At 44.0% G+C, this 18513-nt stretch overlaps 1 protein-coding gene across 2 annotated transcripts in view; it reads left to right on the forward strand.

The window, feature by feature from the left end:
• Window positions 1-18513, forward strand: part of SLC20A2 (solute carrier family 20 member 2) — a 108373-nt gene that overhangs the window by 69912 nt on the left and 19948 nt on the right. For both annotated transcript variants that reach the window (XM_045998030.1, XM_045998031.1), the window contains exons 5-8: window positions 523-619; window positions 9833-9949; window positions 13989-14192; window positions 15208-15799. In XM_045998030.1, coding sequence (XP_045853986.1) covers window positions 523-619; window positions 9833-9949; window positions 13989-14192; window positions 15208-15799 — 1010 coding nt within the window. The remainder of the gene's footprint in view (window positions 1-522; window positions 620-9832; window positions 9950-13988; window positions 14193-15207; window positions 15800-18513) is intronic.

Here is an 18513-nt window from a genome sequence, read left to right on the forward strand (position 1 = left end):
TAAAATGTATTGTGTAATACATTTTATTGTGTAATACATAGGGTGAAGTAAAATCTCACAGTAATGCGGTGGTGCTTAAGTCACTTGGCTCTCTGAGAGCCTCCTCCGAGGGCCGAGCCTCAAGATACTGGTTGCAAGTGGATTTTCAGGGCCAAACTTGAACTTAGCTGGAGGAGTGAGCGCCACCAGTTTTGAAGCAGATGCTGAGCTCTGGGCTTTGGTCCCCAGGGACTGGCTTAACCTCACAGCTCTGCTCTGTTTCTAAATCTGACATCAGCTCATGTGATTCTAGCGCTTCAGTGTGTCTCCTGGCCACAATAGTGCTCTTTGAAACAGTATTTGTGTAGGAGACACGGCCCAGGCTGATGTGCAGCAGGTCACACGGCAGTGACACGGCCTGCCATTCCGGCCACACCACCATTTGGAAGCCTTTCTCGTAACAGTGTTTTCTGTCATTTTGCCTATGTTGGCTCCAGAGGCTTCCTGAATCCTGACCTTCCACTTTGTCTCATTATCATACAGGAGGACCCTGTTCCCAATGGCCTGCGAGCACTCCCAGTGTTCTATGCAGCTACAATAGCAATAAATGTGTTTTCCATCATGTACACGGGAGCACCAGGTAAGAAGTCCTTGGAAGCTTAAATCCAGCAGGCAAGTTGTGTATCGTTAGACTTCACAGTCTTATTGGGTGCACTGTTGTTGGCTGACAGTAAAAAACCTTCTTCGTGCTCATTATGGAGGAGGAAAAAGAGGAGTAAATGCATGTCCTTGTTTTAAATACTCAAGAAGTGTGTAAAGGACAAAGGCAGCAAACAGACTTTCAAGTAAAAAAAGAAATTTGACGTCCTCCCCATAGCAGCCTTCATGTGCTGAGTCTCAGCACAGGGTCTAACATTGAGCACCTCCCCTGAGCCACGGAGGCGTTTGGGGGGATGTCAGCACACGTGAACGGTAGCGGCCACACGTCGGGGACACACAGAGGCAGCTCTGACGTGGCCTGTGGCACAAACGCCAAACTCCCTGGCATTTGTCTGACCAAAGAATCCAGTGAGTGGACGCTACCTCCCCATCCCCCGCTTTTTTAAGACGCTGAAATCAGTGGTGATTTTATTTTCAGAATTACTTCTTCCCATTCTGGCAGCTTTTGTTCTTCTTATTAGGTTTTTACGGGCTTTGGCGGGGTGCAGGGTTAAAAGTTGTTTTCTTTTGCATTTTGGATGGCTAAAGAGAAACATATATGGTGTTCCTATTGGCAAACATTTCAGTATGGGTGAGCATTCCAATGAGATCATTCTGTACATGGTTTGATAGAGAGGTTTCCTCCTGCTGCTCTTTGTGGTGACCTCCTACAGCGAGATCCCAAATATACCTGTTACTGTGGGGATATCTGGAGTCAGCAGATAGTTTGTGTTATTTTTCTTCTTGTGAATATTCTTTATGGGATAAGATTCAGTTATCGACTATATCTGACCAAAATCTCCCTCTTCCTGTTCAAAAAGATAAAATTTCCCCTAAGTAGCATGTCATAACAGTTGAGAAGTACCCACGTCCAAAATGGGGAATGTCCTTATGAATTCCTCAAACTCAGTGTCATCAAGGCCGTGTTTCTCAGATTTTATTTTATCAGACATATATAATTATGTGTGTGTACTTCAGTACTCCACATAAGAAACTGTTTCTGAATGAATGTTAACATCATATAACTTTCTGCTCTGGCCTCTCTGCAGCATTCAGAGTGTTAATCTTCAGGGTTTAAATACTCATGATCAGAACTTCCAGACTTTGGGTGGGAGCCCTGGGGGTAGAGCATCACAGCTGCCTTAAGTTATATGGAAAGCACAAAGCCGAATCTCATGGGGACGAGGAGAGCCTGAGAGGGATGGAACCCTAGCCTCAGATGTAAGCAGCCTGGTGGCCCCGGGTGTTTTGTAATTTATGGACTGGGAAGGGTGTGTGTCACAGACTGTCTTCTTAGTATGTGAGAAAATTGGATGTGGGGAGAACACAGCTCTGCACCACAAAGTTAATCCCACCACCAAGTGTGACTCTCCTGTAGCATTCACATGGCGCTCAGCTGGCCCTGGAGCACCAGGATGGGAAAGAGCCGTCGTGGAGCTGCGGTGTGCATCCCATCTCCTCGCTCCTCGGGACTCTTGTTCTTTTTTTTCTAAAGATTTTATTTATTTATTTGACAGAGAGAGAGATTTATTTATTGACAGACAGAGAGATCACAAGTAGGCAGAGAGGCAGGCAGAGAGGGGGTGTGAAGCGGCTCCCCTCTGAGCAGAGAACCCAATACGGGCCTTGATCCCAGGACCTGAGATCATGACCTGAGCCCAAGGCAGAGACTTAACCCACTGAGCCACCCAGGCATTCCAGGGACTCTTGTTCTTAATTTTATATCGGCTCCCAGAGCACAGGGTGGCAGAAGAAAAAGCCCAGCCGGTGTCAACGGCCACCTCTCGGCTTAGTGATTTCGGGGACTGAGGGGAGGCTGGGGATGCCTTTGTAGTGCCAAGTCCCAGAAAGGGGAATTGGTATAAATGAGGATAATTTATTTTTATTTCTACATTTTGTTTTTTTTCTATGCTCTATTCTTCTTGCTTCTGGTGGTTCTTCTGAACGTCAGAAGTCAACTGTGTGATTTTAAGTAAAATTTGCCATTTTTCTGTACTTGGTCTAATTTTTTCCATCTCTTCTTTCCCGTTTCCTCATCATTTGCTGCAGTTTTACTGCAGATTTGCTGAGAGAATCATCTGAGTGGAGTAGTAAATATTGCAGAGAAAACTAAGCTGTGTGATGGATGAGATGCTAAGGATAACATCAGTACTTCACAAGGAGGCTGAAAAAACGAATATAAATGCTGAGTTTTAGTGAGCTGAATCACACGTGAATTAATCCTTTTGGTCCTCTGGCAGTGCAGACAGGGAAGCGAAGCACGGCAGAGCTGAGTCTCCAAGGGCATGTAACTAGTGAGGGAGAGAATCCTACTCCCGAGCCCTGGGTTCTGTGTGATGATGTTACACTGACACGTGACACGGGTTAGACACCTGCTACACAGTTCCTGGTCCCTCCTGTCACCATTAATAACAGTCAGTGCTAAACTTGGAGCCTACTTCAAACAAATAAACAAAAATACACCAACCTTCATACATTCTTCCCCTACTTTTCATTCTCTTTACAAATGGCTTCCAGTACAGTCACCTGAGTGGCTCAAGTGATTCAGTTAAACATCCATTCATTCAGTTAAGCATCCAACTCTTGATTTTTGGCTCAGGTCATGGCTCAGGGTCATGAGATTGAGCCCCGCGGTGGCCTCTATGCTGGGCATGGAACCTGCTTAGGATTCTTTCCCTCTGCCCCTCCTCCTGCTCTCTCTCTCCCTTTCTCTTTCCAAAAAAAAGGGGCTTCTACTACAGAAACCTGGTTCTATGTTTTTGTATATATTTAATATACAGGTACTGTAAAAAGAGTAGCTACCTCTTTTATTATTTTTTTAAAGATTTATTTATTTATTTATTTGACACAGAGAAAGATCACAAGTAGGCAGAGAGAGAGGCAGAGAGAGAAGGAAGCAGGCCCCCTGCTGAGCAGAGAGGCCTCGAGCAGGGCTCGATCCCAGGACCCTGAGATCATGACCTGATCCAAACGCAGAGACTTTAACCCACTGAGCCACCCAGGCATCCCCAACCAGAACATTTTAAAGACCCTTGGACAGGCACTAAAGTTTCCTCCAGCCTTTCCATGAAGTCAGTATGTTTTCTGAGCCCCCAGTTAGCTTAGATACATTTTTGGCGACTCTTCTTGGCTAAGCGTGATCTCTGGGTATAGCAGCTCAACTGGAGAGGATGCTGGGCCCCCAAGGGAGCAGGTTAATTTTTCTAGAATCACAGGCAGGCCAAAGGCGTCCTTTCTGGTGCCAGCACCTTGGCGGCATGCCTCAGGATTTCAGGAGTCCTCCTACCAGAGGGAGCGGAGGGTAGAGGTGCAGACCCCCAGTCTAGTGTCTTTATAGGTCATTTGAGGAGCCTTCAGCAGGGCCACATGGATAAAATACTAGGCGTTTCTCTTATTTTGTGAAATTGAGATATAACGCACATATCAAGTACTCTCCCCTTCTTATTTTTTTATTTATTTCTTAGACTTTATTTATTTATTGGACAGACAGAGAGCACAAGCAGGCAGAGAGGCAGGCAGAGAGAGAAAGAGGAGGAAGCAGGCTCCCGGCTGAGCAGAGAGCCCAGTGCGGGGCTCGATCCCAGGACCCTGGGATCATGACCTGAGCCGAAGGCAGAGGCTTTAACCCACTGAGCCACCCAGGCGCCCCACTACCTCTTTTAATTAGGGATATTAAAACATCTGTACAAGAACCTCCAGGATCATTCCTCATTTGAAAGCCCAGATAGAATTCGCCCCGCTGTGGTTAACATTAAGGACTTTGGTTGGGCAGCTGTGCTGTCAGGAACGTCACGTCATGTCTCACCTCTCTGAGCCTCTGTGCATCACGATAAAGTGAGGACAGGAGGAGGACTTCCGTGAAAGGCCACCACATTATCTGAGACAATGCAGGCAGGGTGCGCACACAGTGCCCGGCCCATAGTGACTCGTAATACGTTTTAGGGCCTGTTTTGTGACCATCAGTCATAAGTAGCCTCATCTTTTCCGCCTCAGGTTGCCAGCATATCCTGAGTCATCCTATCTTTTTATTTTTTCCACACATGTCAGTTTGGAAAGCTTCTTACTTGAAGTTTTCCGGGGGGGGGGGGGGGGGAGGTTGGGGGGAGGGCTTGCCTAGAGGAGAAGGAAAGAAAAGAAGGTCATTTTGTTTCCCCACTAAGTCAGAAAAGGACTTTGCTAATATCTTGGCTCCTGGGGCATGTTTGTAGAATACCAGTAGGTGCGTCCAGATCTTCTGTTTATTTAAGCAAAGGTTAACTTTTGCCCTTCAAAGCAGACTTCCATTGTCTAGTGCTCCACTCTGCCTGATAGCAGTGGTGTCATATTTGGTGATAAGGCTGAGCTGAGAAGGGTCCCTTCCACAGTGACTCAGTCAATCTCCTTTCAAAATTTGTCTGCCTTCCTGCTGGTCTGGAATATATTCCTCCTAGTTCCCTTCCCTCCTTAGGACATTTCCATTCAACACGTAGCTGCCTCAGAGGCAAAAGGAAGGAACGAAATTCCCTCACAAAAATGAGTAGCAACATTAATCTTACCCTGTTTCAGCCGTAAGAACTTTTGATAAATAGCATTTTTACGCATGGACATGACTTCAGTGGGGCTCATTGGCTGTTGAGCTCTAGTGCTGTGTTTTGATTTCTCGGCTCCTCCATTCTAAATTATTTTGAAGTTGTTTATATCTTAGGCTGAGTTTGATTTGTTTTACTTTGCATTTGACATGACTTTTCTCAAAAAAAAAAAAAAAAGTCATCCTTCTACTTCAAAGCCTGAACACTTTAAAAAATTGTCTCTGTATTTTTGTCCTTAAAAAAATAATTTGCAAGAAGCAAAAATAACTTTAGGAAATAAAGTGCTCACTTGGGTTGGATAAAGGCCTGAGGTTTATTTGTAATGAAAAAGTCTTCAGTTGTGTGGGACCTGGTTTTGTTCAGTTTTGAAAGAATGAGCGCTGAAGTTCATTGCATGCTACTTTGGGCTGCCAGAGCTGATAGGCTAAGCTCACCTCTAGCGGTTGTGTTTAACTTCTGGGTCAAAGTGTGGTCCCTCAGCCAGCAGCATCAGCATCTGCACATGAGGTAAAGGGGTGAGTGTGTGTGTGTGTGTGTGAGAGAGAGAGAGAGAGAGAAAGAGAGACTGTGGAAAGATGTCCACAATGTATTGTATATGGGAAATGAAATCGTAGAACAGTATATCAGTTTGATTCTATATCTGTGCATTTTTTTAACAAAGGAAGACAAAGATTCTCCCAAGCATTTTATACTGTATGTTTATATTTGGAAACTACCTGGAAAGAGAAACACAAAATCGTTCATAGTATTTCTCTAGAAAGTAGGTTTAAGAGAGAAGAATGATGAGGAGTTTTTATAATTGTATATCATACAGTTTTGTACTGATATTTTCATAGTAAGCATATATTATTTATAAAATTAGAGAAGAAGAAGAAAGGCTGTGGAGAGATGCAAGAAGTGGGGGTATAAGGGAAGTAATATGTAGTTAATGCCCTGTTGGTTTTATAGGAGTTGCATTTATTCTGTAGATTCTGACAGTGGCCGTCAGAGGTGAGAAACGAGAGGTGTAACAAAGGAATGAATCCAGAAGATAGTGTTTCTGAAAAGTTTCCTGCATATTCTGATCCTTGGGGGATTTGAGATCGAACTGTGAAGATGTTCGAGGTTAGAGCTGCATCCCTGATCTTAGCTATTGAGAAACTGGGAAGAGCTTGAGCTGCACGGCCATCACGTGCGTGGGTCGGAGGGCTGGGCCTCACAGCCCCGGTGTCAGTGTCTGGTGTGGGCTCCTGTGGCCACTCCTGGCGGAGGGAAGGGAGCAGTTCGCTCCGTGTCCACAGAGTGACGAGGCACCCTGTGTCTTATTGCCAACTTAAGGTGTGATGTTGGAAAGCAGTTTGAGATCCTCACAGGAAGACAAGGCAAAGTAGTTTTGTCAAAAGTTTTGCCTCGGATGTGCATTGATTCAAGTGCCTTTCTACACCAAAGTTTTGTACTTAATTGTTATCCATAAAACTTGCTTTTGTATATTTAGTACCAATCACAGCAATGTGATGTTAACAGTCCGTTTGCATGTCTTATGTGATGGCTTTTAAAGTGAATCTTTGTGTTCATTTGCTGCCTTGGTACATTACTAAATTGCTAGAATAGTTTGGTCAGATCCAAATTCTGTCCCCATTCTTTTCCTCTCTGCTTTTGTTATCAATGACTTTCACCATTTTCCTGAATTACTTTGGTTTTTCTTTTCCTTGTTTTTTTGTTTTTTTTTTTTTTTACTGTCTCTCCTCCACTTCTGCCCTCAGGGATGTGTTTATCCCCTATTCTCCCTTCCAGTTTCTCGTGACTTAGGGTGACCTCAGAGCTTTCTGGCCACTACCCAGGCCAAACTGATGGCGAAAGAGATTGTGATGATAGAGCTACCAAGGGCAGGTGGTGGTGTGGCTTTTTGTCAAGGCAAAGGATCAAAAGTCTTGTAGCCAACCTCAGTTTCTCTTTTTTGGATGTTGGTCCTGACACCTCAGGGTTCCCATGGGACCCCAGCAGAAAGCATGAAGACGGGCTTGGAAGGAACATAGAAAGCAGCCCTTCTCTGCTTTTGTTGTGGTTGTACTCAGCATGGATGGAAAAAAATAGTGCCCAAGAGCAAACATGCTCACTCATTTAAAATAGATTATACAGGGGGGTGCCTGGGTGGCTCAGTGGATTAAGCTTCTGCCTTTGACTCAGGTTGTGATCTCAGGATCCTGGGATGGAGCCCCGCATCGGACTCTCTGTTCAACGGGGAGCCTGCTTCCCCCCTCTCTCTCTGCCTGCCTTTCTGCCTACTTGTGATCTCTGTCTGTCAAATAAATAAATAAAATCTTTAAAATAAATAATTAAAAATAAAATAGATTATAGAGAGATAGATAATATATAAAATCTATGAAGATATACATATCTCCAGATTCTCTTTTCCCACAGTATCCAGGACTTGCCTCTCTTACATCAGATTCATACAATGAAGCTCAACATAGCACAGTTAACAATTTTATCAACTAAAGTAGAAGGCACAAAGAAAACCTCTTCAAAAACCAAATACTTGGGGCCCCTGGGTGGCTCGGGCAGTTATGCATCTGCCTTCAGCTCAGGTCATGATCCCAGGTTCCTGAGACTGATTCCCACATCGGGTTCCCTGCTCAGCTGGGAGTCTGCTTCTCCCTCTACCCTTCCCACCCCCGCACTGCTCATGGTCTTTCTCTCTCAAAAAAAAAAAAAACCTTTTCAGCTATAAGAATGATTGGTGCTGTTCTCAGTTTTATCAGTTCGATGTTGCCAATTAACAGTTACTACTCAGTTTGGCAAGAACCAGCTTTGGCGTGATTTTTTATCACATGTATTAAGACGCTGATATGAAGTTGTAAAGCTGAAGACAGGAAGCCAAGGCCCACGGGTACAGCCCAGTGAGGGGAACCTGAGTGGTTTTACAAGTGGCAGAACCAGAGCAGGAGCTGGACTGCCAGCTAGCAGGGCCCAGCCCCCTCTCCCCCCACCCCCCACCACCTGGGCCTGAGTCTGTAGCTTCCTGACGTCAGAGTGAGTACCCGGAGTGGATTATCGAGCTCCTGAGTGTCCGTACTCCCACCGGTGATCCCTGAGCTATAATTAAGCTAGGTGATTCTGGTTTTTTGTTTTTCCTATTTATATAGGCTAATCATGGCTCTCACAGTATTAACTACCCATTCTACCTCTTACAGTTACCAAAATGTTTAATAATACCTTAATTGAGTAACATTAACTGGTTTTGTATGTATGAAATGGTTAGTAGTGTAAAAAACCTTGCATCATGAAAGATTTATGTAATCCAAGAGCAAAGAGCCAGGCTTTAAATAGTTTATTCCTTTAAAACTTTAAAAACATATTTAACAGTTTATAAAAGTGACATGCTTATTGCATGTTGTCCAAGTACAGTACAAAAGTATATGTAGTAAGAAGTGAAAGCCCCTCCAATTTCCTGTCTCTCTACAGGAAGAGCCATTGTATCATTCCAGAACTTTTTCTATACACTTGTGCGTATGGGATTTTCTTTTTTAATCATGAATTGGATCATGATATACATCCAGGCAGCCTTTCTTCTTTACTAGATCGTGGGCCTCTTCCTTAACCAGTATACAGAGGTCAACCTCGTTTTTATTTCATGTTTCCATAATGATGCACGATAATATTATATAATATATTATTATATATATTATTATATAATATTGTATAATATAATATTCATTATCTTGCACATTCTTACTGTTATACATAATGCCATGGGAGTATTATACACGTTTGCTCGTTCCTGTGCAAGGATGCTTGTTTAAGTAGAAACCTGGGAATGCGGGTGAAATGTTGCCTGTTGCCAGCAGTGAGCGAAGTGTACAAGATGCGGAGTGATGAGTGCTGGAGCCAGTACAGTGCCTGGAGAATGGGATGTTCCTCAACCACGTGCCCTTCGCCCCTTTTATTGGCTATTGTAATTGCAACTTAGTGCGCATTATTGAATTTTAATGAAAAGTTTTTCTGTGTTGTAATTCCATGAGTTGACACTTCAAAGAAGAGTTAAGTTTGAAGGTCAGTGTCCTTTGAAAAAAACTTTTGTTTCCAAGCTGACTTTGAAAAAGTTTGTGGATGTGGTCAGAGTGTCCTGAAAAGCAGGGCTGCTGACTCCTCAGAAACCCAAACAGGCAGCAGTCAGCAGCCATGTGCAGTGAGGCTTCCAGACCTCGGCTCCTCACTGCCTGGGAGGGGGCTGGCAGCAGGGCAGAAGATGGCAGGGTCCCTTCTTGGCCATGTTTGTCCACCCCAGAGTCTCGGTGTTGAGATAATGAGTAAATGGCTTTATTTCAACTTAATCCACTGTTTTAGCCGCCGTGGTAAAATGTTAATAGTTGGCTGACTATTACTCAGTTTAGCCACATATTGACAAGATGGAGTGTGTCTTAAACACACACCCTCCTTCCTACCCCCAAAACTGTAGATTTTTTTTTTTTTTGGTTAAGAGTTTTATTAAATACAAAGTCCAGGTGATTCCTTTTGGATTTAGGAAATGTAAAGTTTTGTTGATATGAGGCTTGACCTTTCAGAAAGTATCCACTGACAACACCACTGTCCTTTTTACTTCCCAGTGCTTGGTCTGGTCCTTCCCATGTGGGCAATAGCACTCATCTCCTTTGGTGTTGCGCTGCTGTTCGCCCTTTTTGTATGGCTCTTTGTGTGTCCATGGATGCGGAGGAAAATAGCAGGTAAGCGTTTTTTTCTTCCTTTGATTCATGAAATCCCTGGTTCCTGGGGCTCCAGGTGTAATCTACCACCACCCTTACTAACACAGGAAACTGGTATATGTGCTGCCGAAGCGAGCACCTAACACAGGAAACTGGAAGCATCGATGACTCTGGAACACAGCACTGAGATTCATGCCCCATCCTTGTCTCTTGGCTCCTGCCTACTTTCCCCCTCAAACTTTTTCTTGGTACCTTGTGACTTGAGTGAGCAGTAGGGTCCTGGTTGCCTCGGATAACTACAAGTTAACTATTTGGTCAGGTTCTACCGGCCTGATGAAAAACATTAGGGAAAATGCAGGGAAATGCATTTTAACACCATAATATAATATCAAATTATATCATTATATAAAATGCAAATTAACACCATAATAAAATATCAGTTCACACCCACAGGAATGGCTAAAAGTGAAGGAACTATTTCGAAGTTGATGAAGAGGTGGAATAACTAGAACTCTCACGCATTCACGGCAAAATGTAAATGGTCCAACCATTCGGAAGTTAGAATAACTTTCCTGTAAAGTTAAGCTTACATTTACCACACAACCCAGTAGTTCCACTCCTAGGTGTTTATCCAAGAAAAGTGAAAACAAACATTCATAAAAAGACTTGTATACAGTCGTTCTGTCATAACAGGAAAAACTAGAAACAGCCCCACTGTTCCTAAATAGGTGAAAGAATAACCAAATTGTGGTCAATTCATACAGTAGAAATCTGCTTAGCACTAAAGAGAATGAACTACCCCCAACATAATGAATTTCGTAGACATTGCTTTGAGTAGAAGAAGCCAGATAGAAGAGTACATACTGTATGATTCTAGAGAATATTAATCTACAGTGATAGAAACCACTGGGTGCTGGAGGTGGTAGGGATTTTACAGGAGACTGATAGCAAAGGGACACACGGGAGCATTCCAGGGGCATAGAAATGTGCTCTGTCCCAGTTGGGGGAGTGTTTATAGGATGTACTCATTCATCATAGGTCATCTGCCTATATACTTAAAATGTATGTATTTTTTTATGTATAAATTACACCTCAACAAACGCAATTTTTTTTTTAAAAAGAAGAATATGAGTCAGAAGTTTACCAGAATTGTTTTTCTGTCACTAGCCACATAATTGCAAGCCGTGAAGCCACATGATCTTATAGGGCTATCAAAAGAAAAGAAGTATTGACTTTTGGCCTCAGAGTGTGCCTTACAATTGTGTTTCAGTGTGGACATATCAGAATTTGAAAACCCATATTTCAAAGAAGAGCAAAACAAATGAGACATACCATGTTCATGAATTGGAAGACCCTGTAAGAGTTAAGATGTCAGTTTTTTTAAATTGCTCCCAGATTTAATAAAATTTAAATTAAAATCCCAGCAAGATATTCTGTAGGTTTAGACGAGTTGCTTTTAAAATCTATATGGAAAGGTAAAGGAACTAGAATAGCCAAAAACAATTATGAAAAAGAACAAGTTGGAGGATTCATAGGATTCATATAAAGCAGCCAGACTGTGTGGTATTAGTGAAAAAATAGATACCCACGTTAACAGAACAGACTAAAGTCCAGAAATAGACCCACACAAATACAGCACATTGATTTTCAACAAAGTACAGAGGCACCTCAGTGGAGAAAGAGTCGTCTTTCAACAAATGGTATTAGAACATTTGGACATCTGTATGCAGAAAAAAGAACCTCGACTTAAGCCTCACACCTGAGGCTTAAAAAAAATTTAAAAATTAAAATTTATATAAATTTTATTTATATTATAAATAAATTTATATATAAATATTTATATATAAATAAATTTATATAAATTTAATTTAAATAAAAAATTTAAAATTTAAAAATTAAAAATTTAATTTAAAAAAATTAACCAAGTGTATCATAGATTTAAATGAAAATAGAAAGTGATAAGACTTTTAGGGAAAGAAATAAAAATGCATAAAATTTGTCCATATTATTTTGAGCCATTCAGATCAGTATGTAGTGATATCTTATGATTTTAATTTGTACTTCCTTGATGACTAATAGGACTTGCCATTTATATAGCTTTACTGATGAAGTGTGTGTTCTTATTTTTTGCTCATTTTTAACTGCCGTTTTCAAAGATTCCTCTCTATGTTCTGAATACAAGTCCTTTGTCAGGGGATTTGCAAATAACTTCCTCCCAATCTGTAGCTTGTCTTTTCATTCTCTTAATGGTGTTTCTCACAGTTTTTAATCTTCACGAAGTGTAGTTTACCAACTTCTTTTTTTCTAAGTTGTGTTTTGGGTGTCGCATCTAAAAACCCTTTGTTTCATCCACTCACAAAAATTTTTTCCCTTTTTAAAATTTTTTAAAAATCACAAATGTTGTGGTTTCATTTATATGACATTCTGAAAAAGGCAAAACTGTAGGGACAGAGACCAAGTCAGTGGTTGCCAAGGAGCTGGGCAGGGGTCTGACTACCTGGGGGAGCTTTGGGAGGTGATAGAATCTCTCTGTGTCCTGCTTGTGGTAAGGGTTACACGGATCCAGACATGTCCTACAATCAGGAAGGACTCACATATACGTACATAGTCTTACTGCATAAATTTAAAACGAATACTAAAAAGATCCACATTAATTAATACATACAACGTCAGACTCAATAGTAAAGCCACGTCAGTAATGGGTTGATAAGTAGCTGCTGCTGCCTAAAATGAGCCACTTAAAACATGCCGCTGGCCTGATTGAACCCCATACTTAAATGCTTTGACGTTTAAAGGCTGTTTCTACTATCTGAACATTCTTGTCAAATAGACTATAAAATCTTCACTTTCCATCTTAAGGCTATTAATATGACAGCAGGAAACTGACATTCCTCCCCATTCTGGCTTCCCAGGACAATTTTTTTTTCTTTTTGGTCAGTGCTATCTTTTGATATTTCAGTATATATTTCTTGTTTGGTTGTTTTAAGTACACACTAGTGATTAAGGACACGAACCATAGCACTAAACTGCCTGCAATTTACCACCAGGGTGACTCTGCGCAAATGACTTAATCTCTGTACCTCAGTGTGCTCATTAATAAAAAGCAGAAAATAATGAAACCTGTCTCATGTAAGCGTTAACGATTTTGCTTAATTATTATTGTTATCATTACAAATATTACTTCTCTCATTTTGATTATAAGCGCCTTGTGGTAGGAGATCTGTGTGTACCTTTCTTTGTTCCCTGTAGTACAGAACAGAAGTGTCGTTTCAGAAGGTCTGTGTGTGTTTCTTCTGACTCTCTTAATATAGAGAGAGGTGATGGAGATGCTGTGAGTGTATCTAGCAGAGGAACTGAGAATACTTGCATTTTAGTTTTGTAGGTAAGAGCTTAGAGATTTGCCCAGGAGAATTTGCAAGCAGTGAGGTCATTAAATCAGCCGCACTGCTTATCAGGTCTGATTAAAAAGAATGCTACAGAGCTTTCGAGCAGCCTTTTTAAAAATCCCTTCTCCTTCTCTCTTTTGAAAGTAAAGGATTTTTAAAAGTAAGTAGGATCTCTCTGTTCCTTTTTGGAAGATGATTTACTTGTTTCCTAAGATTTGGTGACCTGAAGAAATCGGAGACCAATAATTTATTGAACAGAAGAAAACCAAACAGACTATAACTAATAGCTCTGAAGACAAAAAGGATAAACATTTCAGTGATTTTGAGGTTAGTTTAAGAACACAGAAGACCATTCCAGATGGTTGTAGGATTACAGAATGCTGGCCCCAGACAGGACCGTGGGGACCGGATCTAGCCATCTCTATTTGTTGGTTTTGGAGGAGAGAACTGAGGCTGGAGCCCCCCTCTTGTACTCAGTAGCTGAATTTTCTGGCTTGGTTTTCCCAGATAATTGAACTCTCCACTTTACTTTTTTCTATCTAGCTGTAACTATATTTTTTCATTTCCCAAGTAAGTAGTGCTAAAGTATAAAGATAAATATTCATCTTTATATTCATTTTTTAATAACAAGAACTCTATTTCAGCATTTTCAGTTATGGCTATATTTTCTTTAGGCAAATTACAAAAAGAAGCTGCTTTATCGCGAGTATCTGACGAAAGCCTCGGGAAAATTCAGGAAGCGGAGTCCCCGGTATTTAAAGAGCTACCAGGTGCCAAGGCCAATGATGACAGCACCGTCCCTCTCACGGGGCCGGCGGGGGAGCCGGCTGGGACCTCGGAAGGCACATCAGTGGGGAACCACCCCCGGGCCTCCTATGGTAAGACGTGTGCAGAGGATTTGGGTTTGCATGGTGGCAGAGAGCAGTTCTGGGGAAGATACGCAAGTATTTTAATCCACACAAGTGTTCCCCAGTGTCATGGTTTGGGAGAACCCAGGTGCTGAGGCTCTCAGGAGACCATGCAGTCAACAGAGCAGGCTTACTCTGGGCCTGTAATTTTTTTTCAAGAACTATTTCTAGTCTCACGAGGAGCCCACACATTGGCTGAGCCTGGCCTCCGTGCAGCTCCTGCACGCACATCCTCTGTGGGGCAGTCACTCTGGCCCTTCTAGCGCGCTAAGCGTGCTTCCCTCCTGGAAGACACAAGGAGAAAGCTGAAATTGGAACCAAGGACACCGTCCTACTATAGAACACAGAAACCTCAGAGAACATCGAGATTGTCCTGTGGCAGTGGGGTTCTTTTGTCTCCTAATATTTGCAGAGAATGATGGGTGAGCCCCAGCCTCTGCCAAGCCTGTCTGGGCAGCTCCCCGCCTTCTTGCAAGGTGGGGCCCTGGCACCTGCTTTCGCTTCCTGTAGGTGTGGCCTCAGACTTGGCCCAAAGAAAGCAAATGGGTTTTGCCCCATTCATCTGACAGATAAGTGCCTCTGACAGTCACGATTGGCCTTTAAGGAGCACCTAGAATTTCTCTCTCCCAGTGAACTTCCTCTATGAAGTTTCCCCAAGTTCCTTTAAGGATTATCCCTTTATTGGTTACTAGAAACAGGAAAGAGTGCCGTGGTAATTTCTAGAACACATATTTTAGGAGAAAAATAGCATCACTTTCAAAGGCCATATTATTCATTCGTACATTTCCAACTTTCCTTTGCTATTTTAACTGTATTACACATTCTTTATAGTAATTTGGAAAAGAAAGCATGGGCGAAAAATTGGAAAATCCCCCATAACCCTAATTTCCAGAGAGAACCACTGTGAGGAGTGAGGAATATTTCCTTTCAGAAACGATTTCTCTTCAGAAGGCTAGAAAATGAGACTCTTGTTAACCCTTTTCAGGAAGGGCACTGTCCATGACCCATGGCTCTGCAAAATCGCCCATCTCCAATGGCACCTTTGGCTTCGACGGCCACACGCGGAGCGATGGGCACGTGTACCACACAGTGCACAAGGACTCGGGGCTCTACAAGGACCTGCTGCACAGAATGCACGCAGACAGGGGTCCCGAGGAGAGGCCTGCCCCAGAGAACAACTACAGGCTGCTGCGGCGCAACAACAGCTACACGTGCTACACGGCTGCCATCTGCGGGCTGCCTGTGCACGCCACCTTCAGAGCCGCCGACTCGTCCTCCGCGCCCGAGGACAGCGAGAAGCTGGTGGGCGACACTGTGTCATACTCCAAGAAGAGACTTCGCTACGACAGCTACTCGAGCTACTGCAACGCAGTCGCAGAAGCCGAGATCGAGGCCGATGAGGGGGGTGTGGAAATGAAGCTGGCTTCTGAGCTGACCGACCCTGACCAGCCCCGGGAGGACACCGCGGAGGAGGAGAAGGAGGAGAAGGACACTGCTGAGGTCCACCTCCTCTTCCATTTCCTTCAGGTCCTCACTGCCTGTTTTGGATCCTTCGCTCATGGTGGCAATGACGTGAGGTAAGTATATGCGTTCGCTTGGCAGGTATGTGCTGAGGGCCTGCCTGCGGGCCAGGCACCATGCGGACAGCCAACCGGGATCCCCGTCACCGGGAGCAGACAGACAGGTAGCAGTTGTGGTGTGCTAGCAGTGTAGATGCGAAGGGGAGAATCAGGTCTGCAGGGGAATGGCAGCGTCTCGGGGACTGTGGTGTTGACGAGGCTACTCAAGTTAGGGCTTGCTGGGTGAGCTCTGAAGGGGCTGAGGGGGCCAGCTGTGTGAGCAGCTGTGTGAGAGCAGCTCCAGGACAGCAGGTGCAAAAGGCCTGAGGCAGGAATGCACCTAAGGTATTGTAGGAAGAGCAAGGAGGCCACGGAGGGAGAGAGAGTGGATCGTCAGGTCAGCAAGTCATAGAGGCCTGGAATATGTAGTCTCTGTTCTTTTCTTAGGAGCTGGGAAGCCCTAGATAAACCACGTGTTTGTTTGGGAGCCTCAGTGTCCCAATCTGTGAAATGGGAGGAAAACTAGTACCAACCTCATGGAGTTTCTAGGAGGATTAAGTGAGATGCTATATTTAATGTGCTTAGGACGGTGCCCCTCACGTAGTCAGTATCTATGTATTTTCTTCATTACTATTATTATCATCAAGCCTAATGTTTTTTTTCCAAATCAGGAAAACATGCTGTTGTTGTATTTCTTATTGCCCAGATATATGGTTCTGATTCTACAGCTCTGGCTTTCCAGACACTGCCTAACCATGTGCGGTTCAGGGTCTGTTCTTTTTAGAAGAAGTCGTCCTCCCAGACAAGAGGGCTGGTCATCTCAGGTTCCACCCGCTGTTACGTAGGTGTTGCCCTGTAGCCGTATTTCAGGCATTGTGTTCGGTCCTAGCTTACTTTTGTGACTACACCCCCAGTGCCACCCTACTTCCTCCTCCTGATCAAAAATTCTCACTGAAGCCCTGGTACTGGCAAGGTGCTGTAAACTGGGTCCCTGTTCTCGGAGTTTAAATTCCAGCTGGGGAGATTAGAAGAACATACTCGGAGAAGTAACGAAGCACCCGAGCCGTGTGGCAAGGCCTCAGGAAGAGTCCGGGCGGGAGGGCTGCAGGGGACTGGTGTCGCATGCCGGGCAGGGCCTGGTCTTGAGGCTTCCGAGTGCAGACATGGTCAGGTAAAAGTGCAAGGTTCTGAAGTGATGTGACAGTGAAGAGAAGAGAAGCTTCTGTTCCTTTAACCCAAGGCTATTCGGTTTACCCCAGGCTTCAGTGCTGAACCATTAGTAACTTACTCTTAATCCATCTCCAAACCGTCCTTTGAGGTCCTAGTGATATCCTTCAAAGACGAAATCTGAAGCTCAGAAATATGATGTCTCTTGCGCAGGATCACACAGCTAAGGAGAAGCAGACTCGACAGGGAGCTCTTTGTGACCCTCAGCCTCCACTCTGCCTGTACGGCGTCCGGGGGGCTGAGGAGGGGAGATGAGCTGCGGGCGGTCTAAGGCCTGTGGGGGCTTCTGCACATAGGAGCTCAGAGGCTGCTGCTCCCTCCTCACAACAGACTGAAAAATCAAAAACTCCTCTTGGAGCCATGAGAGAGAGGAGGGCCGAGGGCAGACGGCTGGCCCCAAGACGAGTACGGGAGAGATAGACAAGCATGGGGGTCACAGGGGAGACACATGAGTGGGAAGTGTCGTGGGAACCAGTGCCGGGCCGGAGGGCCTAAACGGTGATGATGAATTCCTAGAGGCTCGGTGGAGGCGAGTGTGGGAGGTAAAGACTCCAGGCAGAGCCCATGGTAGGGCCCCCACCAGATTGTCCGTTTTGCCTCTAGGAGCTCTGCTGGTTGCTGACAGTGAAGATCAGAGGAAGCAGTCCCCTCCTGCTTCCATGGCGGGGGAGAGGCAAAGTAACCATACTTGACATACCCAGACCACTGTGTTCTTAGCAAGCTGCCCTCAGGGGAAACTAGTTAACTGGAGCCTAACCCGCTGAGGTACTATCACAGACTAACCTGGAGGAAGAGAAACTAGCCCACGAAAACCATGAGACAGAGCAAGCATCAGAAGCAGACGTGGCAAGGCATGTTAGAATGGTCGGGTTGGGAATTTAGAACAACTGTGATGAACATGCTAGGAGTTCTAATGGATAAGGTAAGCATCATGCAAGACAGATGGGCAATGGAAGCAGAGACAATGGAGGCACTAACAGAGAACCAGAAGGAAATACTGGAGAGGACCCTGTAAGGGAAGAAGGCCTTTGGTGGGCTTACTAATGCACTGGACACGGCTGAGGAAAGAATCTCTGAGCTTGAGGCTATGTCAACAGGAATCCCCCAACTGAAGAGAACAAAGACCGAAAAACCAGAATAGAATGTCCAAGGAGTGTGGGACAGTTACAGAGCTGTTAACATATGCGTAATAGGATTACCAGAAGGAGAAGACAGAGAGAAAGGGACAGATGAAATACTTGAAACAATAATGATGGAGAATTTCCCTGAATCAATGGTAGACACCAACCCAGTGGTCCAGGAAGCTCAGAGAGTAGCAAGTAGAATAAATGCCCCCCAAGAAACTGTATCTAAAATTAAAGGAAAATTCCTGGAAGAAGTCAGAAGAAAAAAAACTTACAGAGGAACAAAAATAAGAATTAATCCATCTTCTCCTCAGAAACCATGCATTTGAGAGGGTAGTGAAATATATTTAAAGTGCTGAGGGGGGAAAAAATCCACCAGCC

This window comes from Meles meles, chromosome 2, assembly GCF_922984935.1.
Source record: "Meles meles chromosome 2, mMelMel3.1 paternal haplotype, whole genome shotgun sequence".
NCBI lineage: Eukaryota > Metazoa > Chordata > Mammalia > Carnivora > Mustelidae > Meles > Meles meles.